The sequence below is a fragment of the Gossypium arboreum genome, chromosome 7, assembly GCF_025698485.1.
Source record: "Gossypium arboreum isolate Shixiya-1 chromosome 7, ASM2569848v2, whole genome shotgun sequence".
NCBI classification, from domain to species: Eukaryota; Viridiplantae; Streptophyta; class Magnoliopsida; order Malvales; family Malvaceae; genus Gossypium; species Gossypium arboreum.
In genome coordinates, this window is record NC_069076.1 from 97,851,127 (window position 1) to 97,875,778 (window position 24,652).

The following is a 24,652-nucleotide window of genomic DNA, read 5'->3' on the forward strand; positions in this document are numbered from 1 at the left end:
TCAATATAAAAATAGATTGATGTATTTATTTTTAAAATGTGTATGATTAAATCAAAATTAAAGTTTTAACTATACATTTAAACTACAATTAGAATTTCACGTTTACAATTACACATTAAATCGAAATTCATATATAATTCGAGATGTATCTCTATCAAAATTTAGGTGTATACATAAAATTAAATGCCATTTATATAAAAATCTAAACAACTAATGCGACCATACTTAAAAGAATAATGCTTGTATTCTTTGTGTCATTTTATATTTTTTAATTCATCGATTTCATTATAATTTAAAATTATAAAAAATTAAAATTTAAAATTAAAATTAACATTTAATATTTTAGTCCATATTTCAATTAAAAGTTCAATATTCAAAATTTAAAAAATCCAAAAATGATAATCTTAACACAAAAATTTTGAAAAAAAAAAAATATATTAAAAATAAAAAAATTAAAATTAAACAATAGCAGCGCTTTTGAAAAAACGCTACAAAAATAAGCTATAATAGTGGAATTTTTTTTTAAAACGCCACAAAGGCCCATTATTTTACAAAAAAAAAAATAGAGGGGAAATCAAAATCCCGCTCACTCGTAAAAAATAACTTTTGCTTACTCACTCGTTACTCTTCTTCTCATCTATGTCGCTCGCCCTAAATCTTTTTCTCTCGATCCTTCGTTTCTTTTCACTGTCTAGATATATCCGCCTCTCTCATCTTCGTAAGTACTCTCACTTTGAATACTCCCATTTTCTTGTTGATTTTGCAGATCGATTCTCTAATCCTTTTTTTCGGGTGTAGCGTTGTTTATACGTTTGGTTGTTGTTGAAGAAGTGCTACTACCATGGCTACAAAGAAGAGCGTTGGGGACTTGAAGGAAGCTGATTTGAAGGGAAAGAAAGTGTTTGTTAGAGTCATTTGGTACCTTTCTTTTATTCCTTTTCTTTAGATTTGATTTCTTTAATAAAAAATTTCTTTTGATCCCATACTGGGTTTTTGGGTTTCTGTTTGCCTTTTGATTTATCTGTATGTTTTGATCTGGTGTTCATTGAGATCTTTATGGGCATTTGTGGTTTTGAGATTTATTTTTGATTGATTAAGCTAGATCTGTTGATGATGGTCGTGACGCTCAAGCTATGTGTCTAAAGGAATTCTTCGCCGATCCTTCTCATTTTCCTGTTGATCAGATTTCTCGCCACAACTCTCTTGGAGGTACTTTTGTGTTTCTTTAATTCTTTTTCTTTTTCAAGTATGAAATCGGGAATGACTTAGACATATAAATTTATTTCTTTTGATTTTTTTTTTGGTTTAAATATGAACTGTGTTTTTAGTGTTACTTATTGTTAGATCAACATGTAGAGAAAATCTGATTCCAGCAGTGTTTTGTAAAAGTAATAACAGAATGGAACCTTATAAAAATTGTTGATGCCGGTTGCCAAGGTGACGGTGCTAAATGCAGGTTTCGGGGTGGCTCTGGGTAAGGGTAGAAAAGCGATAAGAAGGAAATTAGGAAATGTAACGGTAGGAGAGTGTTAGGAAGGACGTTAGGTAGGGTAAGGGTAAGAGGGAGACTGTATATGAACTAAGCTCACCAAAATCTCGATCCTGATCGGATATCAACAAAAGATAAGTAAAAAAAAAAATCATCTTTTTTGGAAGAATGAAACTTATGATTTTATTTTTATAATAGAGTAATTACATTGAAATTACTGTAGTATTTAGTTACTCTTTAAACTAGTTATATAAACTTCTTAGAAAGTAAAAGGTAATACAATTAATAACTAATGGAAGTTACATTTATGAGGTAAAGAAATTTAAATTTGTTCTCTTGGCATTTGAGAGAAGGTAAAGAAATCAAGGTTCTGCTTGGTATTGAATTGTTTTCTTTTGCATATGAAATGGTTCCTCTCACAGCATACGTGTGTTGTATTGCATGAAATGGTTCCTCTCACAGCATACGTGTGTTGTATTGCATTCATTTGTCAAGGCATTTACCATCATTTTAGGCAATACATGTTCTATATATCAAAGAATTCTTATGCTGAAGATGTAGCAACTTAATTAGTGATTACGATTACTGCATGAGCTTGTGGTTCCAGTAATGTTGGAACTACAACTAGAAGGTAGCATTTTATGTAAACTATTATGATTACCAAAATGAATTTATAGGTTCTGGTGATATTGGAAGTACAAGCAAAAAATAGCAAATTCCAGTTGACATGGAAATCAAATTAAGCAATCAAATACAGAAATTAGATTGCACCTCTGATAGTTTGGGGGTTGGGGTGCTTAGAGTGTGAGATTAAGGTCTCTGCTTAAAAAAATAATGCGTTGGTTGCTGGTGTTGCATGTTTCTACCCATTTATCAATGCTCTAAGCCCTAGAGCAAAAGTCCATTTTCAATTTAGATCAGGAATAAGTGAATCTTACTGATGGTTTCATCTAATATAGTTCTTGAAATTCAGTTGTAGACCCTCAAAGTTTGCTAGAAGAGAAAGAAGCAATAGAAGAAAAATTAGCACTTAGTGACTATGAATTACGGTTAGCTCGAGAAGATGTTATGAAACTGAAGACTGAGTTACAAAGGAAAGTAGATCTCCTTCGGGATAGATTGAGTGGTAAATTTTCTTATTTATTTGATATTTGAATGGATGCACTTGATCTCTATTTGGTTGACACTTTTGCTATTTGTCTCTTTTTTTCCGCCGCAGTTGCTTTTATTTGGCAACTGTTTTGCATAATTGGTGGGCTTTTTGTAGGATCGCTAGTAGAAATTATGGGAATTGTAGGATTTTTTAAAAATGCTTTTAATCAGTAGTTAGGCATCATTTTTCTGGCATGTGTGAATTTGTTTTTATGTTATATGCAAATGTAGAATCAAGTGTGAGCAATAACATAAATCATGCTCTGGAAGTCCATCAGCACAAGAGAGATGTTCCCTTATCTACTTTAGGCCCATTGAAGGCTAATGAACGTAAAGATCTGAATTGTGCGGTAAGGAATATTTGATGATAGGTGGATATCGATTAACTGTAATGACATTTTGAGAAGAGGTATCTATAACATTCGGTAGTTTTTTCGTCTTGTTACTGCTTTTTTATTTTGTAAATCTGCACTAGCTAGCATTAAAGGACCTATATAACTGCAAGAGCTGATCGTCCTATGCTAAAAGCTTGATGCAAAACTCAATAATCTGAAAATTGTGGAAATTTTGAATTATTATTTGGGAACTGCAAGAAGAGAGAAGTTCTTGCCCCATAACACCAGGGTTTATATTTTCTGAACATGAAGTTAGTTTGAAAAATAGAAAAGCCTGACTGGGAGTTATTTGCATTTGATGTTAGAACCCAAGTTCTCTTTTTTCCTGATTTTCTGGCTGGAAGACGAGCTTTAACAATTTATAGAGTTCATAGAATCTGATTTTCATATTTTCTTTGTGGTATATCTTTATCTTTCTCTAGCAGAAATACATTTTGAGGCCCTGAAGGGGTTTGAAGCAGCTGCCTAAGCTGGTGAATGTGCATATTTCACAGCTAATTTTTTGTTTAACCTCAGGTTACAGATCAGAACCTTGATGTTTGGGCAAACTCACCAGCATCTGTGCCTGATGCCTTGTGCCATTACTATTATCAGTACCTGTCTTCAAGTTCGGAAGCTGCTGAGGTAGGCAAGCTGTTTCTTACTATTCATACTGAATCATACTGAATATTTTCATATTGGAATGTTCTAGCTATTGTCCTTTATTATCATCTTTTTTTTTCTTTTTTAAATTCTTGTATTTGCTCTAGTTTTGCGGCGTGATTGTTTGTCTATTTTGTGTTTTTTTGTTGTTAGTTTTGTGTTATAATTTGTTCCAAAGTTAGATTTCAAATCTTTAGATTTATAATTAGGGCTTATTGGATTTACTGGTATTTTTAGTCAAATCTAACTATTCATCAGACCCTGATATTGCCTTTTGTGCTTGTAATTTTAGATATTAGAACTAAAGAATAATTTCTATATAACGTTAAACAACAGTAGGAGGTAAAATATAGTTTGGGGTGGAATTGAGCAAAAGCTTTAGAACTGTGATTTTGAGTTGAGTTTATGTTTACTCCTTGATTGTACTAATAATAATTTGTCAGGGAATCTTATGCATTGGCCTTCTCAAACGTTCTCGCCAGCAAAAGGAAATTACAAGGGAATAAGCAATTCAAGATCTGGAGGTAAGCTATGAGAGTTGTTCAAAGCTGGCCTTTTGGTCTACATCTTGCCTTGATGATTTCTTATTTATGTATTCTTTTGTTTGATCAATTGGAGGTCTAGTCATACTCTGAATGCTTCTTTTTAATATTCAAACCTCTCCTACCACATTATAATCAAGTGTTCTTAAGTTGACAAATGAACTATAAGAACCCATTCTTGTCATGCGTTACAAGTGATTGTTGTTAAGAATTCATTTTAAGGATATTTTCTAACATTTAATACATTGTTTACTTTAACTGAATTCAAGAAAAAAGTGATGCATTAATTATACGGCATTGGTTAACATTTCTCTTAAGAAATTTATCAATAAACACCTTAACATGATAAGAATATTGGAGATTTTGCAATATGGTATTGATTTCTAGGGTATTTCAGGCCAATATTGTGAAAGTATCACAGTTGTGAACTAATTTTCTCATCAAATACCATAATCTCATGGACATTTATATGCAGGAATTGGAGAGAAGAAGAGAAGAACTTGAACAAATGCTGTTGGCAGAAAGGGTATGAGAGAATATGGGTGATTAAGTCAAATGGAGAAAGGGACATCATGTCCTTGTTGTGTGCAAGTGTTTTCTCCCTGAGAGAGGCAAGGAACCTGACATCAAGAATTCATTTTCTCTTATCTTTTATTTATTTGTGTAAATCATTTTTCTTTGTTTAGTGACACAATGAATCTTTATACATAATTTCTGTTGAGTTGCATATAAATGATTTTTTAAAAATTGTGTATGGTTTAAAGTTCAAATTTAAAAAATAAAACATAATATAATATTTATCATAGAAAATAAATATTATTTCATTAAAATATTTTTTTAAAATTTATACTTTTTAGCGGCGTTTATGAAAAAACGTCGCTAAATGTAGTGACCTTTAGCGGCGTTTGAGAAAAAGTGCCGTTAAAAGTCATGGTTTTAGTGACGTTTTTGAGAAAAGTGCCGCTAAATGTCATGGTATTTAGCGGCGTTTTTAGGAGAAGCGTCGCTAAAAGTCATGACCTTTAGCGGCGTTTTAAAAAAAGAGCGGCTAAAAGTCATGGTCTTTAGCGGTGTTTCGGGAAAAGTGCCGCTAAAGGTCATGGTTTTTAGCAGCGTTTTTTAAATAAACGCCGTAAAATTTTACAGCGTTTGCTATAGCGGCGTTTTTTGCGACGCTTGTGAAAACGTCGCTAAAGGAAAAAAAAGGCTGCTAAAAGTCTATTTTCCTGTAGTGTTTATTTGATTTTTTAGAGAAGGTTAAGGGCCAAAAATGTCATTATGCCTAAACTTTACTTAGGTAACTTAAAATTGGCCAAGTGCATTTGGAAACATGAGATTTTGTTTTTATACTTAATTTATATGACAAATATGTATGAATGCTTTAGAGCATGTTTGACAATGTTTGAGCTTGTTTTGGGGTTGATTTGGTAGGCTTATATTGTCATTTTGTGTAATTTTTTTGGGTTTTGGGGATGAGGTATCAAAACCTTTTCACCAAGCATCGGTACCTTGTTTAAGATATTAGAACATGGATCACAATATCGATACATTGCATTATGTATCGATACATTGGCTTTTATGTGTCCAAACATGTAACTTGCAACTGAAATTTTGAAAATCTAGTACAAGTATAAGTACTTTGAGACAAGGTATTGAAACTTGTCCCATGTTTTTGATATTTTGGCCTTGGATGTTGTTTTTTAAACTCCTTTCCGTTGAATCTTTGCTTAACTATTGCCTAAAGTGTATGAATGTAACGCCCTAAAATTTTTATTTTTGCTTTTGTGAAAATGTGACACAATTGTGTATTTACTTCAGTGATTAAGAGTTCTGGATATGTGTGTGAAGTCCCAAGTTCAAGTCTTACCTTTGGCAAATTTTGATATTTTTCTGAACTAAGCCTTGCACTTGAGGAGTAGGCTTATATTAAATTGTTTGTAAAATCTTAATAGAATAGGCTTGCTGGTCTGGTGGTTAAGTGGAGTGTTAGTTTACTGAAGGTTTGGTGTTTGAATCCCTGCGCGAACATGGATATTTATTTTTAACTCGGTTCTGAAAGAGAGTTTGGATGGAAGTTGAATTTTGAGTAGTGGTTGCTAGTTGGATAGTGGGAATAATTAGAGGGATTTGGGGATAATGGTTGTTGAATTTTTATTTTGTTTTTTGCAATTTTCCCCAAAAATTCTCCATCTTCCTGACGTTTGTCCTTCCCCTCTTCTGCTGAATTTTCCTTGTTTCCTTCCTCTTCTCTTTGGATTTCTGTTTTGCCTCATTCTTGTTCAACGGTTGAATTCGTTCGTTCGGTAAGTACTTGTTTTGTCTCTACCTTATTGTTCCGTAGTTGGTTTTCTGAAAGAGGGTTGTTTTTGTTTCTTTCCGATTAGGTGAAGATCAAACAACAATTTTTTCTACTGAGATTTGAACGTTTGGGATTTCGGTTCATTGTTGGTAAGTGACCGAGCCTATTATTTGATGTTTTAAGGTTTCGTTGTGAAATATTTCTCGTTTAGTTTTTGTTTGTATTACTTAATTCGGGCTTTGGTAATGTCGATTATAGGTTCTGGTGACTTCGGGATTTCAATATCAGTGAAAACGTACCAGAAGTGTACTTGAAACGTAGAAAATAGGATTCTGTGAAAGCCAATAAACCCATTTATCGATGCCACACAGCTGTGTGGTCGGCCGTGTCGTCACACGTGTGATCGACGAAGGTTAGGTCGTATGCAAGACATGGCCGTGTGATAGCTAGGGAGTGGTCGTTAGGCCACACGGGCTTACGGGCCCACACGGGCATGTGGTATCTTGGCCAGGCTGTGTGTTCCACATGGCCAAGGCAAGCTGGGCGTGTGGGCCCATACAGGCTAGTCATATGGGCATGTGACCCCATTTAACCGAAATCTTTCCTAAAGTTGCACGGGTGTCCCAAACGATTGTGAGCCTGCTGTAAAATCGGTAAGGGGTAGTTAGACCTTAACTTGCATGATCTGTATGGCTGATATTGTGTTCTGAGTATGTTATTATCATGCCTATTCTACTGATCTGTTTTATAAATCTTTATCTATAATTAAGCATGTGAGCATGGTTATTCTATAAGCCTGGTCCTACATTTACTGTATCTGTTTTGGGGTTGGGGATGGTATATATATATTGGAGAAAGTGTTCTGAGAGGTTTTTACGCCTACTATCTGGTAGCTCAGCTGCAATTTATCTAATATGTACCGCATTCGGTACAGCATGGTGTGTAGGGCTGGGTGGGTGTTTTAAACCCCACATGGTGTGTAGGGATGGTCGGAGATGGTGTGTAGAGGCTGAGGGTAGGATCCTAATTTCTGTTTCTGACTGCATATTTGTATCTGTAGCGGAGATGGGCTTAGCCTAAATCTGCATCTGAATCTGTAATGGGCTTAGGCCCAAGACTGATTCTGGTTTATATCTGTTATTCTGTATGTATGCATGTTTAATTCTGTGGGGTTACATACTGAGTTTACGTAAACTCGCCTTTTCTTCTGTCTAATCTGTACAGGTAATCCACAAAGTTAGATGGATCAGTGCAGCAGTGGACTGACGGTGACCACTCTTTTGAAATTGTTACACTTTTGTTTTATGGTTTCATTTTAATTTGTTGGGTATTTCTTTTGTAATTGGGATTTTATGGATTGTTTTACTTAAATTTGGGTTTTACAATGTTTACGACCTTATAACTGCAAAACTCAGTAACAATTAGATTTTACGAAAAGCAAATGTGTTTTTTTTTTTAAATCACGAATGGTTTTTCTTACTCACAATGGTTTGTCATAAGCTTCCGCATTTAAACACTTTTAAGACAAGTTAGTTAAACAGGAATGAACATTTTGATAATAATTCAACGCAAATAGAGTTAGCAGATCTGAAATAGTTTTATCATGTTCATTGTTTTTAAAACCCATTCCTTGTGACATCGTCAGATTCAACCATAACGTCTAGGCTGGGTTTGAGGTGTTACATTAAGTGGTATCAGAGTCAGGTTGCAAAACTCGACTGTGGATTTTGGGTTCCAAAATTTGGTTTTAAAGAAATGGTTTCCAAATGGTTTAAAAATATATTGATTAAGTACGTGGTACACCGAGTCTCCAGCACCGATCCTGTAAGTATTTCTGAATTTTGATGAAAACTCTGAAAATATGGTTGATAGTCTACTTGAAAATCCTATAGTTAGTACACTCTGAAACTGTAGAAAAACTTATATAGAGACTAAAACTTTCGAAGACAACTCTGAACTTCTGATTCTTTATGCATAAAAGGTCTGTTAATAAATATTGAACTGATGCATAAAACTCTTAATGTAGATAAACTTGATTAGACAATGAGTGCATGTGGTATCCGTGGACGCTGCAATCGAGGTCGAGGTAGAGGCCTTAAGAAGGCTCGAGCTGAGTCCTCATCACTGGACAGCATGCCAAATCTGGACACTAGTGAGACATCTGTGTCACCTGCTACTGAGACTGGGTCTCAAAGTTGATCGGTTGGGGACGACGCGCTGTCCCAAGCCATGCTGAGGATATTAGAGAGGGTCGCTAGGCCCAATTCTGGATCTGGAGGCAAAGGGTCGGTAACTGAGCGACTCTGATCTAATGGAGTTGAGTTGTTTAGGGGTGTCACAGGAGTCGCCACTAATATGACTGAGTATTGGTTAGAGGCCACTGAGAGAATTATGGATGACTTGGACTGTACCCCTGTAATGACTCAAAATTTACGAGCACCGAAAAAGCGAGTTATAATGCCTCCGTCTAGTGAACCGAGTTCGTAAATATTTATTAGGAATATTTGGGAGGCTAGTTCTGTGTTTAATTGGGCTTTAATTAAGTAAATTTAGCTTAATTAAGAGAAATTAGGAAAAATAGCTAAATTGAATAAGGGGTAAAAGTAGAATTATAGATTAATAAAAAGAAAGGGAGACCAAAATGGCAAATATACCATTCACCATAAAAGAGGCCGCAAATGTTGATAAAAATCTAAGATTTTTATTGTTTAATTATTATTAAATTATAATGTATATAATTATTTTATTATATGGTAATTTATATTAGTTATAAATTAAAATTATTATATTATTTGAATAAATAAAAATTTGACAAATGGATGGAGATGATGTTGTACAATTGTAAATATATATATATATATGTACATTTGTAATACTTATATTTAATTAGTAAATATATATTTATTATTTATTATTACTCAATAAAATATATTTATTAGTTAAATAATTAAATTGTGAGATTTTGTATAATAAACAAATTGGATAGTGACAATTGTAATAATGTAAATATATACATTTGTATTATATTTATTTATTTACTTGAAAATTAAGTAAAAGATAGTTATTAATTAAATAATTATATTATGAGATTTTTGTGTATGATAAACAAATTAAGTGGTGACAAATGTAATGTAAATATGTGTTATTAAAAGATATTTATTATAATTATTATTATAATTATTATCATTATTAACTAATATATATGTATATATATATAAGATATAAAAGAAATGAAATAAAGAAAGAAAGCAAAAGAAAGAATAGCAGAAGCCATTCGAAAACAAGAAAGAAAAGGGAAAGCAAAGAAAAAGTGGAAAATTGGGGTTTGAAGGCTTAAAGCTTTAATAGGTAAGTTAATTAAGTCCTTTTTTACTTAATTTTGATGTTTTAGAAGCTTTAGAACAAGGTTTTGATGAAATTAAGTTGATACTTTGAAAATTTATAGGTTTATAAGTATAGTTCATGTTGAACAAAAAGATGAATTAGGGATTTAATTGAATGAATTTCAAGTTAGATTTGGTAAGGGATTGAATTGTAAAAGAAGCTATAAGTTTTGTATTTAAAGGACTAAATTGAAAGAAATTTTAAATTATAATTTTATTATGAACATTAGACAGTTAAGTGAAATATGAAAGGAAATTGAATAGAAATGAAGTATGAATTAAATTATAAAAGTAAATGAGTTAATTAGGATTAAATTAGAATTAGGGTATAAATTGAATAGAAATTAAATCATTTATTATAAATTAGTGCTGTAATAAATAAGTGTAATTTTTTTTTTGTGGTTAGCAAAGAACCTGAGGCATCGACCTTTGAAAGGAAAGGAAAAGTTATCGAGGAGTAATCAAACAAATCCAGGTTTGTATTACTATAATTCAAATCTATTTATTATTAATTGTTATATTTTAATTAAAATGCATGGCAAGTAAAATTAGGTAAGCAATTGAAATGATGATATTGATTTGAATGAAATTGATTCAAAAATGTTTATGGCTATTGAAATTGAATGTGAACAAATTGGAAATTAAAAGTGATTTGAATTAAGTAATTGAATTATGAATTAGGTGAATATTTGAAAGTATATTGATTGGAAACTAAAAGTGTTTTGAATTGAATCAAATAGAATTGAATGGATGAAAAATGTGAGTATTTGAAATGTATATTGATTGAAAAGTAATTAGTGATTTAAATTTGATTGGAAAATGAATTAAAATATGAATTAAATAAAAGTGAATTAATTTATGAATATGTGTGAATATGTGAATTGTGTATTGATTGAAGTGGTTTGAATTGAATCGAAATATGATTATATGTGATTATCTGAAATATGTATTGGTATTGAATTGTTTATTGATTAGAAAGTGGAAAAGTGAATTTGAATTGAAAGGTGAACGTGTATGTATAATTGAACTGTATATTGATTTGAATGTGAAATTATAATTGAAAAGTGATTTGGAATTGGAAATGAAAGTGAATTGAGAATTAAAATACCCTCTTAACTAGTCGGGCTGAGTCGGATATAATTGGCATGCCATAGGATTTGGAAGAGTATGGGATATATCGGCTTTGTCGATCAAGCACTTTATGTGTCGTATATCAGGCACTTTATGTGTCGTATTTTAGGCACCTCGTGTGTCGTATCAGGCACTTATGTGTCGTCGTATTCTGATCAGGTACTATGTATCGTTTTAGGCACAATGTGCCGTACTGGTGTGTTTGGGTTGGAATCCGTGTATCCGTAAAAGTCCGGGTTTGTTAATAGGGTGAATAACTGAAATGAGAAAATTAAATAAATTTGATTGATGGTACTATTAAAATGAAATAGAAATTATGAGTGGAATTAAGATGTGAGATTTGAAGCATGAACTGAAGGTTCACAAATTTGGTAAAATATCGAATTATTGATATTGAAATCAGTTGAATAAATGAAATGAGAAAATCAAATGAATTGATCGATTGAACTATTGAAAGTATGAGAAAGTGAAATTATGAATTGAAATGTGAATTGAAATTGAGATATCGAAATAAGAAGTGAAAATAAAATGAATTGTAAATAATGAAATAGTGTATGAATTAGTTGAATATAATCTTATGAATTAATTATAATTATTTTTTTGAAAAATGTTGGTTTAAATAGTTATTGAAAGACTAATGTTGTAAGGTTTTAGATATGGAATAGAATAAGTTATTGAATTATGATATAGAAATGAAATATATGAAATAATGATTTTATGAAATGGTTATTGATGAAATGCATGAAATGGATATTGATATAATAAGAAGATATATAAATTAAAACAAAGAAAAACTATTTAAGATACATATTATTAGAATAAATTTTAAAGTTTAAATGCATGAATGATTTATTGAAGGTAAAATAGTGGTAAGATTTAATGTGTATATATATTGTTTTTACCTTAAATATTTGAATTATAGTAATACCACTGGGTGTATACTCGATTATACGGTTTGTTTCGTCTTGTGATTAGGTATGAAAATTTTGAAGAGTTGTATTTGAGATTACAAGTCTTCATCTCATCACATCTTCAAGCAACAAGAGGGTACGTTTTAAAATTTTGAATAGAATGGCATGTACTTAGGAAAAATTTAGTATGTCCCAAGTAGTAGTAATGGATTTAAATATAAATTATTAAAATTTATTATTTGTCCGTTTTTATGTTCAAATATAATAGTAATTAGCCAAGTACTTTGGCACAAAATGTAATATCCCTATATCAAGTTCCTTAAGTCGAACATGGTATAGGGGCGTTACAACCCCCAAGCAAAAATTAAAAGGTGCAGTTTCCTTGCTTCGTGACGAAGCATATCAGTGGTGGTTAACGGTTAAAGAGGGCACTTAGCCTAATGATCTGACTCGGGATTTTTTTAAGTTCACCTTTTAGAGCAAGTATGTGGGAGCAAGCTAGTGGATGCTCGCAGGCGTGAGTTTCTAAACCTCAAGCAATGTGATCAACCTGTGGCCGAATTTCTGAGGCTGAGCCATTATGCTCGAGGGATGATTGCATCAGAGTATGAGAGATGTGTTAGGTTTGAAGACAGCCTAAAGGATAATCTGAGGGTTTTGATAGCTAAGTAGAGGGAGCGTAAGTTCACGGTGCTGGTAGAGAAGGAAAAGATTGCTGAGGATGTTAAGCGCGCAGAGCGCTAGAATAGAGACCGTAAGAGAGGTAAGAACAAGAGTGATTCGGGGCCCTTGAGTCCTATGCAGAGGCCTAGGAAAAAAGCTAGATCTAATAAGTTAGTTAGTGTGGGGGCCCCCTATTTCTTCTATTGCTCCTACTCGATTGCAGACGTGCAATGATTGCGGTAGGCGCCATCCAAGCGAGTATTGGAGGAAGATTGGGGCCTGTTTGAGATGTGGGTCCTTGGAGCACTACATTCGGGAGTGTCCATTGAGGGCTGATCAGGTGCAAGCTTCGATATCAAGTCCTGCGTAGCCGCAGAGAGTAGTTCAGTAGCCACCTAAGGGCCGTGGTCAGGCTAGGGGTGGTAATGGTATGAGTTGTGGACAGAGAGCACCAAGCTGAGGTGCTGGGCAGATTGAGGTGAGACAGCCTGCTTTGGTTTATGCTACACGTCACCGAGAGGATAGAGATACTCCTAACGTCATCACCAGTACATTCCTTATTTTTGATGTACTTTACCTTGCTTTGATAGGCATAGGGTCTACTCACTCATATATAGTTAGTAATGTATCTGAGACTTTGGGGATTTCTGTGGAGAGTACTACAAGTGAGGTCACTGTACTAAGTCCGTTGGGGCAATCGTTCAGGTTAGTAAACTTTATAGGGTTGTACCTTTAGCGGTGCAATAAACTATTTTTCTGGCGGATTTGATGGAGCTTCCGTTTGGGGAGTTTGATATAATTCTGGGAATGGACTGGTTGGTCAAGCACCGGGTTAGTCTGGACTGTGCGACTAAGAGGGTCATTCTGAGAATTGAGGTGGATGATGATGTGGTTGTGATTGGAGAGCATCGGGATTATTTGTCTAATGTGATCTCCGCGCTTGTGGCTGAGAAATTGGTTCAAAAAGGGTGTGAAGCGTACTTGGCCTACGTCAGTGTTTCTGCTTCTGAGAACTCTTCAATTGGAGATTTCAGAACTGTGAGGGATTTTCTAGATGTCTTTTCTGAGGAGTTACCGGGATTACCTCCAAATCGGGAAATAGAGTTTGGGATTAAGCTTCTTCCTAGTACAGCTGCGGTGTCCATCGCTCCCTATTGTATGGCACCAAAAGAGCTTACAGAACTTAAGGCTTAACTACAAGAGTTGTTGGGCCGTGGTTTCATTTGCTCTAGTGTGTCTCCGTGGGGAGCACCAGTTCTATTTGTTAAGAAGAAGAATGAGACCATGAGGATGTGCATTGATTATCGATAGCTGAATATGTTAACTGTGAAGAACAAGTATTCGCTTTCGAGGATTGACGACTTGTTTGATTAGTTCATAGGGGCTTCTATGTTTTCGAAGATCGATCTACATTCAGGGTATCATCAGTTGAGGGTTAAGGAGGTAGATGTGCAGAAGACGACATTTAGGATTCGTTATGGATAATACAAGTTCCTAGTTATGCCTTTCAGGTTGTCGAATGCACCTGCTACATTCATAGATTTGATGAATTGGGTATTTCAGCCCTATCTGGATTAGTTCATCGTAATTTTCATCGACGATATTTTGGTATACTCTAAGACTAAGGATGAGCATGATGAACATCTTAGAGTAGTGTTTCAGATTCTGCGTGAAAAGCAGTTTTACACAAAACTAAGCAAGTGTGAATTCTAGTTGTGTGAAGTAACTTTTCTAGGGCATGTGGTTTCTGCTGAGGGTATTCAAGTTGATCTTTAAAAGATTGAAGCTATGTTGGATTAGAAATAGCCTAAGAATATGTCTGGGATCTGCAGCTTTCTGGGTTTAGCGGGTTTTTACCATCGATTTGTTGAGGGATTCTCATTGATTGCTACTGTAACGCCTCAAAAATATAGGGTCTATAATTTTACATGATTTGGTATAAATTTCATGTTTACCTTGATGGTTAACTGATTTGGGTGTGTTTGAGAGTGTCTGGGAAGTCGTGGGTTCAAGGTCCAACTTTTGCAAAATTTTTGATTTTGCTCTTAAAAGAATCAAGGCACTGGCACATAGGCTTTAAAGATAATTGTAGTTGAATTATGACTAAAAGGAGCATGATGGTCTAGTGGTAGTGGCGTGTAATGGCTACTATGAGGGCTTGAGTTTAAGTCCTGTGTTGCACAAGGAGTATTTATTTTATTCCTTGGCTGTGTGAGTGGTGAAGTTGGATTGGAACTCTATGGTTGAATTAGTCATAAGAATTAGAATTGAATTTGAATGGGAAGTTGGAGTGATTTGTAGAGTGAAGAGTGGAGGGATAAGGGGAGAGATTTTTGGAGAAAATCAAGGGATGTGGTGATGGTAGGAGGTTATAGCTGAATGGAACACTAAGGCTCCCTTAATTTCAATTTGGGAAAGAGGTTTGGACGTTTTATGCAGTGTGCAGGTGGCCGAATTCTCCTAATTCGATTTCAGTACTCTGTTGTTTTGAGGTTGCGTTCGCTCGCGCTATTATTTCTCTTTTGGTATTCTTTGCATTTGGTCTTATTCTGTTCAACTAAACATTACTTCTCTTCCTTTTCTACTGTAGCCGTTTCTCTCTTTTCCCTCTACTCTGTTTTCATCCTTTCTTACCTTTTACTGATTTGATCTCTTTTCTCTTGCTATTTCTTATTTCAGTTTTCCTTAGCTGAACCTCTCTTGTTTTCTTCTCTGTCTCTTCCTTCTGTCTTCTCGCTTTTCTTCTCCTAGGCCGATTATTGTGCTCATTGTCTCTGCATTTTTGGTTCTTTTAAACATCTAGTTCTGACGATCGTCCATTGCTCCAGCATCCTTTCTTTTCTATCATTTGATTTTGGAGGAAAATAGATTCTTCAGTGCTCGGAGGCGTTCAAAATCTTTCTTCGGTATTCAATCAAATCTCTGGGGTAAATCAACAAGAAGTATGCGATCGTTTTCAACCAATGATCTTAGTGAAATAGATCACATATCTTTCGGTCAAGGTTGGTTATCTGAGAAACTTGGAGTGGTTTCGTAAACAGGTGTTTAATCATACACCCAATTTTGCTATTGTCTAGACGTTGGATAAATGAGTGTACTCACACCACTATGTTACTGTGAATCGACGAAAGCCGAAAAACTGAAACTTTGGCATTTGAAGCCTCACGAGCATGTGAAAGCTCGTAGGGTAAATCGAGCCCAAAAATCATAGATGAAAGACAGTAGAGGCCGCCACGAGCGTTCTCGTGGGCTTGGGCAGTTATGGGCCTCGTTGGGCCGAGATGGACCTGATGGGCCCAATGGGCTCGTGGACACCACACGGATAAAACTTACGGTAAGTGACAAATAATGGAGTGGGCTATCGTGATGGCATAGTCGCGACTGAATTTGGGCTAAATGGGCACACGAGTAGGCCCACTTGGGCCCATTTATACTGTTTTGGCCATATGGGCTATCTGAGTTGTTCGAGGCGACTGTAGACCTTTTGAAGGGTCGTTATCTGTACCGAAACACCCCTGAGGGGTAAAATTATTGTTTTAGTCCTAATCGATGAAATGACCATTATACCCCTAGTGGTAGGTTAAATGAGGTGTGTATGACATTTATATGACTGGTTTGAGTATGGCATACTGCATACACGTAATATTTATGACACAAAATACTGCATGGGGTTGGGTTCCGAATATGGAGGAAGTACTGTATTAGTGGCTTTGCCACTTAATTACAGCTCTGGTGGCTTTGTCATGTTTACTATTATTAGCAGCATTGCTGCGTTGCTGTTAGCAGCTTCGCTGCGATATTGGTGTGTTGGCTGAGTAGGTCGATTTAATCCTCACATGATGTTTTGGTTGGTGCGGGTGGTGTGTTGGTTGGATTGGGGAGGGTTACATGACTGCACTATACTGATACTGAATTAGGCTTAGGCCCACATCATCTTCAGATAGGGCTAAGGCCCGATCGTCTCGATCTTGAATAGGGACCGTGCCCGCATCATTCTCGCATGCATTGTTTACTGTTTGACTGATAAAAGATTACATACTGAGTTTTCGTAAACTCACCCTTTCTTTTAACTGTACAGGTAATCCTCAACCTTAGACGGTTTGGAGCCGCGAGGGACTCGGAGGCGGCCACACGATTATTGATGTTCTACTTTTAACTTTATTTACTCAAATTTCATATTAGATTTTTGGTTATGTAATAAGCCATTTGAGGTTTTAACTTTTATTTGGGCTTTGATTTCTTACCTTAAACTGCTAGACTAAGAAAAGACAAGTTTTCAAACCAATTACTGTTTTAAAAAACATATGTTTTAAACTTCTTAAATTTAAATTAGCTTTCACAACTGAAAGAGATTTTCAACGAAATTAAGGATGTTTTTAGAAGTGACTAACTTTTCAATGAACCATGTTTTAAAATTAAACGAACACAAACTGAGACTTTACACAAGCTTTAAATAATAAGAAGGGTTTTTCAATGAAAACACGATTTCAAAAAACACTTTGATGTAACACGCCCGATTTGACCATAACGTCTAGGCCGGGTTTGGGGTGTTACATTTAGTGGTATCAGAGCCAAGTTACAAAATTCGGTTGTGGAATGGGTTTTTAAAATTTTGATTTTTAAGCGTTGTGATTGGAAATGTGGCACACCGAGTCTCCGGCACCAAATCTGTAAGTTTTCTGACACTGTTTATTGTTATAGACTGAAATGTATTAGTGAGGGACTACTATAGGTAGTAAAACTACACTGAAACTCTGTAGTTAGAGTAAATTGAGACTATAGAAGACTGAAAACTATAGGAAGATTCTGTTCTGCGGAAACAAACCCTAATTACTATTGTTTATAACGCATTGTTAATAATTATAGAAATTATAAACTAATTCACAAGACTTTAAAACATATAATTTGCTATTGAAATGAGCATAAGAGGTACTCGTAGAAGGGGTACACGAGGCTGCGGTAGAGGCCGGGGTAGTGCTAAAGCTAGGTCTTCAGCATCAGGTCACATGCCTGCTAGGGAGGAACCAGCCCCACCAGTAACTGAGATAGGGTCTTATGACCAAGCAACTGGGGATGATGCTCTATCCCTAGCAATGTTACGTGTTCTTGAAAGGGTTGCTGGAGCGAGTACTTGATCAGTAGGCCGAGGGTCAATTTCTGAGCTACTACGATCTAATGAAGCGGAGATATTTAGGGGTGTTTTTGGTGTGTAGCCCCAAATGTGGCAGAGTATTGGTTGGAGGATACTGAGCGGATAATAGAAGACTTTGACTGTACTGTGGAGTAAAATGATAAACCGTAATTTATACATATTTTTACCCCATGTTTAACGTATTTTATGGATGATTTCCTATTAGAATTGGTGAATTCGATGCTCCTAATGCTTTAATTTCATGTTTTATACTTAGGAGAGCATAGGAGAGCGAAAGAAATAAGAAACGGGCCAAAAATGGAGAAAATTGGCCAAAGTACGAAATTAACACGGCTTGGACCTCCTCACACGGGTATACCACACGGCCATGTCAATTTGGCAGGCTCGAGCACTACCTGAAATAATCGCACACGGGCGTGTCACATGGGCGTGTCCCTGCCGAGCCCAGTTGAGTTTAATTCGAAAAAGGCTAATTTTGAGGGCTCTTAGGCATTCCAAAGCCTATAAATACACCCTAGAGATGGAAGAAAGAGGGCACACAGAATAAGGGGTAAGGAATTACTCTAAGAAAGTTGATTGATCCATCTTAGAAGCCGGATTCATAATCAAGACTGAAGATCTCTCCTCAATTTCCCCTTCAGGAGTTTTGGGTTTTCTTTATGTATTGTATTCTTTATTATTCTGAGATGTTTTCTTATTTAGTTATGAACTAAATCCCCTAAATACCTAAGCGGAATGAAACCTAAGACCAATCTTGTTATTATTTTCTGAATTGTATGATAAATATTTAACTTGTTCTTAATTATGTGTTCTTAATTCTTGTTTTGATATCCCAGGGTACTGATTCAAGATAAGCTCTTATTCAGAGGAGGAATAAACCCTGTCTAAGAGTACATTTGTCATAATTAAGCGAAGTTGATTGTGCACCTAGACGTAGGGTGACAAGATTTTACCGGATTAGGGTGAAACCTAATAAGGGGATCCATAGATCGAGTTAATACAACCCTAGAGTGTTAATTAGAGAAAGGTCTCAATTATTCAATCTAGGGATTAGACGTTATTAGTTTTGAATAGGGATAATAACATAACTTAGGGATCTCTACGGAACAAGTTAAATGAATAAATCGTTCGATTCGGAGCCAGAATAGCAAGTACAGTCTAGGTGGATTTTTTTCTTAGGTATTGTCTTAATTCAATCGATTTTCCCAAAAGCAATTCCCCAATTCTATTCTCTGCAAATTCTTAGTTTAGATAGTTAGTTAGTTAAAATAAAAACTCTTTATTCTTAGGCTAGATAATAAAAAGACATTCATTACTAGTACTTTTAGTTCCTTTGGGTTGGACAATCCGGTCTTGCTAAAACTATACTACTATTTGATAGGTACACTTGCCTACATCGTGATAATAGTTAGTTTCAAGAATGATTAACTATAAATATTTAAAACCTATCACGAAATCACGTGATCACAAAAATTAAAAGGAGCAGTGTCTTTACTACGAAATGGGGCCTACCAATAGTGGCTCGCTGTGAGAGAGGGTACGCAGGCTGACCATTTGACATGGGATTTCTTCAAAGCAGCCTTTTTAGGGAAGTATGTGGGTGCAAGTTATGTGCACACCCAAAGAAAGGAATTACTGAACTTGACCCAATGGAATAAGACTGTGGCGTAGTATGAGGCAGAGTTTCTGCGGCTGAGTCAGTATACTCACGGGGTAGTCGCAACTGAGTATGAACGCTGTGTGCGGTTCGAGGATGGTCTCCAAGACGAGTTACATGTGTTGATAGCTCCGCAGAGGGAGCGAGATTTTGTTGCCCTTGTTGAGAAAGCAAAAATTACTGAGGATGTGAAGCGCTCTGAGTGCTAGAACCATTAGAAAGATAGGGACAAAAATAAGAAAGATTTTGGACCCTCGGGTTCTTCTAGAAGCCCAATGAAGAGGGCCAGGTTTGATGGGTCATTCCAAATGGTTCTTATTATTACTGTAAGACTGCAGCCTTGCGCTGATTGTAAAGGAGCTCACCAAGGTGAGTGTTGGAAATGAACTGGGGCTTGTTTCCAGTGTAGGTCCATAGATCATCAGGTTAAAAACTGTATTCAAAGGCCTATTCAGTAGCAAGTTGCAGGTCAGGGCCAGGTTCAGCCAGAGAAAAGTGGTCAGTAGCCACCAAGAGGTCATGGACAGGCCAGGGGTGGAAACGGTTTGGGACGAGGTCGTAGAGTACCGAGCAAAGGTTCTGGTAACACTGAGGTGAAATAGCTAACCTTGGTCTATGCTGCTTGTCGCCGAGAAGATAGTGATGCCCTTGACGTTATAGCCGGTACATTCTTGATTTATAATATACCATACACTACTTTAATTGATATTGGATCTACAAACACGTATGTTGCATGCACTGTGTCTGAGATGCTGGGTATTTAGTTTGAAAATACTGTTAGTAAGGTGACTGTGTTGAGTCCACTGAGATAGGCAGTTGGGGTGAATAAGTTGTTCAGAGACGTGTCCCTAGAGGTCTAAGGGGTTGTCTTTCTGGTAAATTTGATAGAATTGTCGTTTGGGGAATTCGATATTATATTAGGCATGGATTGGCTAGTGAAACACCGTGCGAAATTAGATTGCACTGCTAAGCATATGGTGTTGAAGTCTACAGAGGATGATGAGGTGACTGTGATAGGGGAGCAAAGAAATTATCTGTCTAACGTGATTTCTGCGTTAAGGGCCGAGAAATTGGTTCGCAAGGGTTGCGAGAAGTGTCTAGCTTATTTTAGCATTTTTGATTCTAAAGGTCCTTCTGTTGGAGATGTCAAAACTATTAAGGAGTTTCCGAATGTATTTCCTAAATAGCTTCCTCGGTTGCCTCCGTGAGGTCGAATTCGACATTGACTCCTACCTGGAACAGCTCCGGTGTCCATCGCTCCTTATATGATGGCAACAAAGAAGCTGATGGAGTTAAAGGCTCAAATTCAATAGCTACTGGACTGAGGATTCATTCGACCGAGTGTGTCCTCATAGGGAGCACCAGTGTTGTTTGTGAAGAAGAAATTTGGATCCATGCACATGTGCATCGATTATTGTCAATTGAACAAACTGACTATCAAGAATAAGTACCTTTACCGAGGATAGATGATCTATTTGACCAGTTGCGAGGAGCTACGATTTTCTCCAAGATAGATCTTCGGTCTAGGTACCATCAGCTAAAGGTTAAGGAGGCTGATGTGTAGAAGACTGCGTTTAGGACTCGTTATAGTCACTACGAGTTTCTAGTGATACCGTTTGGGTTGACGAATGCACCAGTGACTTTCATGGATTTGATGAACCGAGTATTCCAGCCTTATTTGGATCGGTTCGTAGTTGTGTTTATAGACGACATCCTGGTGTATTTAAGAACCGAAGAGGATCATGATGCAGATCTTCGAATTATCTTACAAATTCTGAGGGAAAATTAGTTTTACGCAAAGTTCAGCAAGTGTGAGTTCTGTCTGTGAGAAGTGACATTTTTGGGTCACGTAGTATCTGCTGAGGGGATTAGGGTTGATCCCGAAAAATTGAAGCCGTAGTAGATTGGAAACTACCAAAGATGGTATCTGAGATTCGAAGCTTTCTAGGTCTGGCTGGGTATTATAGACATTTTGTTGAGGGGTTTTCACTGATTGCTGCACCTCTGACTAAGTTACTGCGTAAAGGGGTGCCATTTAATTGGACTGATAAGCAGCAAGAGAGTTTTGAGAAATTGAAGGAAGTTCTGACTGAGGCCCCTGTTTTAAAACAACCAGAGTCTGGGAAGGAATTCACTATCTATAGTGATGCATCACACATTGGATTGGGTTGTGTGTTGATACAAGAGGGTAAGGTGGTTGCTTACGTGTCTTGTCAGCTTAAGTCTCACGAGGCGAATTACCTCACTCACGACTTGGAGTTAGCTGCAGTGGTTTTCGCACTGAAGATTTGGAGGCATTATTTATACGGTGAGAAGACTATTATTTACACAGATCATAAAATCCTCAAGTACCTCTTCACTCAGAAGGAGTTGAACCTTAGGCAACGAAGGTGGATAGAGTTGCTTAAGGATTATGATTGTTCAATTGAGTATCACCCTGGTAAGGCTAATGTGGTAGCTGATGCACTGAGCCGTAGGGTTGTATCTAATTTGAGAGCAATGTTTGGTCGTTTCAGCCTGTTTGATGATAGTAGCTTGTTGGCTGAGCTTCAAGTGAGACCGACCTAGACTAGTCAAATTAAGAAGAAACAGTTTTTGGATGAGTCATTGGTTCCTCATTTTTGATTGGTTGAGAATGGTGAGACTGCAGATTTTGGGCTGAATAGTGAGCGAGTGCTATATTTTTGTGGAAGAGTTTGTATACCGAGGGATTCTGATTTAAGACAATCTATACTGCAAAAAGTGTATAGTAATTCGTATGCTATGCATCCTAGTGGAAATAAGTTATATCGAGATCTTCGTGAGCTGTACTGGTGGCCAGGGTAAGTACTTGACATGCTAGCAAGTTAAGGCTGAGCATCAACTGCCTTTTGGGTTACTGCAGCCAATAAAGATTCCACTCTGGAAATGGGTGAGGGTAACCATGGATTTTGTAAGAGGGCTACCCTTAACGACGACCAAGAAGGATTCAGTATAGGTTATTGTAAATTGAATTACTAAATCTGCCCACTTTATTCTGGTCCGCATTGATTATTCGTTGCAGAAATTGGCCAAGTTGTATGTAGATGGGATTGTGAGACTGCACGGAGTACCAGTTTCTATCATATCTGACAGAGATCCTAGATTTATTTCTCAGTTCTAGAAGAAGTTACACGAGGCTTTGGGTACAAGGTTGGACTTCAGTACTGCATTCCATCCTCAATCAGACGGTCAGTCAGAGAGGGTGATTCAAATATTGGAGGACATGTTAAGGCAGTTGGGAAGACTATTTGCCATTGGCAGAGTTCGCTTACAACAACTATTATCAGTCCAGTATTCAGATGGCACCGTATGAGGCGTTATTTAGTCATAGGTGTCATACTCTTACCTGTTGGATGGAACTTGGTGAACGGCGAGTTTTGGGCCTGAGTTAGTTTTTGATGTTGAAAAAAAGGTAAAGTTAATTCAAGATTGGTTAAAAGAAGCAATTGATAGGCAGAAGTCTTATGCAAACTTAAAGTGTAAAGAGATCGAGTACTCTGCAAGAGATTATGTCTTCCTGAAGGTCTCACCATGGAAGAAAATTCTGAGGTTTGGACGGAAAGGCAAACTGAGCCCTAGATTCATCGGACCTTACTGAACCAGTCGCCTATCAACTCGAGTTGTCTTCTGAATTAGACAGACTTCATGATGTATTCCACATCTCCATGTTGAGGCGATACCGCTCTAATCCCTCACACATAGTGCTAGTTGAGGAAATTGAGATGAAACCTGATCTAATTATCAAGGAAGAATCGATACAGATACTGGATCGTGACGTTAAGGTATTAAGAAGGAAATCTATTTCACTGGTCAAAGTGCTATGGCGTAATCACAATTTAGAAGAAGCTACGTAGGAACCAAGAGAGGCGATGCGACAATAATACCCTCACTTATTCTGAATAGGTAAATTTTGAGGCCGAAATTTCTTTTAAGGGGTAAAGTTGTAACGCCCCAAAAATATAAGGTCTATAATTTTGCATGATTTGGCGTAAATTCCATGTTTACTTTGATGGTTAGCTGATTTAGGTGTGTTTGGGAGTGTCTGAAAAGTCTTGGGTTCAAGTTTCGGCTTTTGTAGAATTTTTTATTTTGCTCTTAAAAGAATCAGGACACTGGCACATAGGCTTTAAAGATAATTGTAGTTGAATTGTGAGAAAAAGGAGCATAGTGGTCTAGTGGTAGTGACATGTAATGGCTACTATGAAGGCTTGGGTTCAAGTTCTGTGTTGCACAAGAAGTATTTAGTTTATTCATTGGTTGTGTGAATGGTGGAGTTGGACTGGAACTCTGCGGTTGATTTAATCATAAGAATTTGAATTGAATTTGAATGAGAAGTTGGAGTTATTTGTGGAATGAAGAGTAGAGGGATAAGGGGAGATTTTTTTGGAGAAAATCAAGGGATGTGGTGATGGTAGGAGGTTATGGCCGAATGGAACACTAAGGCTCTCTTGATTTTGATTTAGGAAAGAGGTTTGGATGTTTTGTGCGGTGCGCAGGTGGTCGAATTTTCCTAATTCAATTTCTGTACTCTGTTGTTTTTAGGTTGCGTTCGCTCGCGTTATTATTTCTCTTTTGGTTATTTACCCTTCTTTTCTTGTTTTTGGCCGAACAGGTATTCTTTGCATTTGGTCTTATTCTTTTCAACTAAACACTACTTCTCTCCCTTTTCTACTGTGACCGTTTCTCTTTTTTCCCTCTAATCTCTTCTCATCCTTTCTCACATTTTACCGATTTGATCTATTTTCTCTTGCTATTCCCTGTTTTGATTTTCTTTAGGCGAACTTCTCTTGTTCTCTTCTCTGTCTCTTCCTTTTATCTTCTCGCTTTTCTTCTCCTAGGTTGATTATTGTTCTCCTTGTCTCTGCATTTTCGGTTCTTTTGAACATCTAGTTCTGACGATCGCCCATTGCTCCAGCATTCTTTCTTGTCTATCATTTGATTTTGGAGGAAAAGGGATTCTTCAGTGCTCGGAGGCGTTCAAAATCCTTTTTCGGTGTTCGACCAAATCTTTGGGGTAAATCGACAAGAAGTGTGCAATCATTTTCAACCAGTGATCTAAGTGAAATACATCGCATATCTTTAAGTCAAAGTCGGTTGTCTGATAAACTTGGAGCGATTTATTAAACAGGTGTGTAATCGTACACCCAATTTTGCTACTGTCAAGACGTTGGATAAAGGTGTGTACTCACACCACTATGTTACTGTGAATCGATGA

At 36.3% G+C, this 24,652-nt stretch overlaps 1 protein-coding gene and 1 long non-coding RNA gene across 4 annotated transcripts; both read left to right on the forward strand.

The window, feature by feature from the left end:
- The first annotated feature begins 542 nt into the window (after window positions 1-542).
- LOC108484095 (uncharacterized) lies at window positions 543-4,967 on the forward strand. Of its 3 annotated transcripts, none has more exons than XM_053030900.1 (8): window positions 543-718; window positions 799-918; window positions 1,078-1,209; window positions 2,463-2,615; window positions 2,873-2,991; window positions 3,553-3,660; window positions 4,122-4,202; window positions 4,696-4,967. In XM_053030900.1, exons 3-7 carry the CDS (start codon window positions 1,134-1,136, stop codon window positions 4,182-4,184), a joined length of 519 nt encoding a protein of 172 aa, XP_052886860.1. In that variant the 5' UTR covers window positions 543-718; window positions 799-918; window positions 1,078-1,133; the 3' UTR covers window positions 4,185-4,202; window positions 4,696-4,967. The 3 variants fall into 3 exon arrangements, with proteins under 3 accessions (XP_052886860.1, XP_017643236.1, XP_017643237.1); XM_017787747.2 differs by having other exon boundaries at window positions 1,099-1,209; XM_017787748.2 differs by having other exon boundaries at window positions 1,103-1,209.
- Window positions 4,968-6,958: 1,991 nt separating this feature from the next.
- Window positions 6,959-7,961, forward strand: LOC128295214 (uncharacterized). The gene is made up of 2 exons (XR_008285554.1): window positions 6,959-7,172; window positions 7,744-7,961. It is a non-coding gene; the product is annotated as an uncharacterized LOC128295214 (long non-coding RNA).
- The last annotated feature ends 16,691 nt before the right edge of the window (window positions 7,962-24,652 follow it).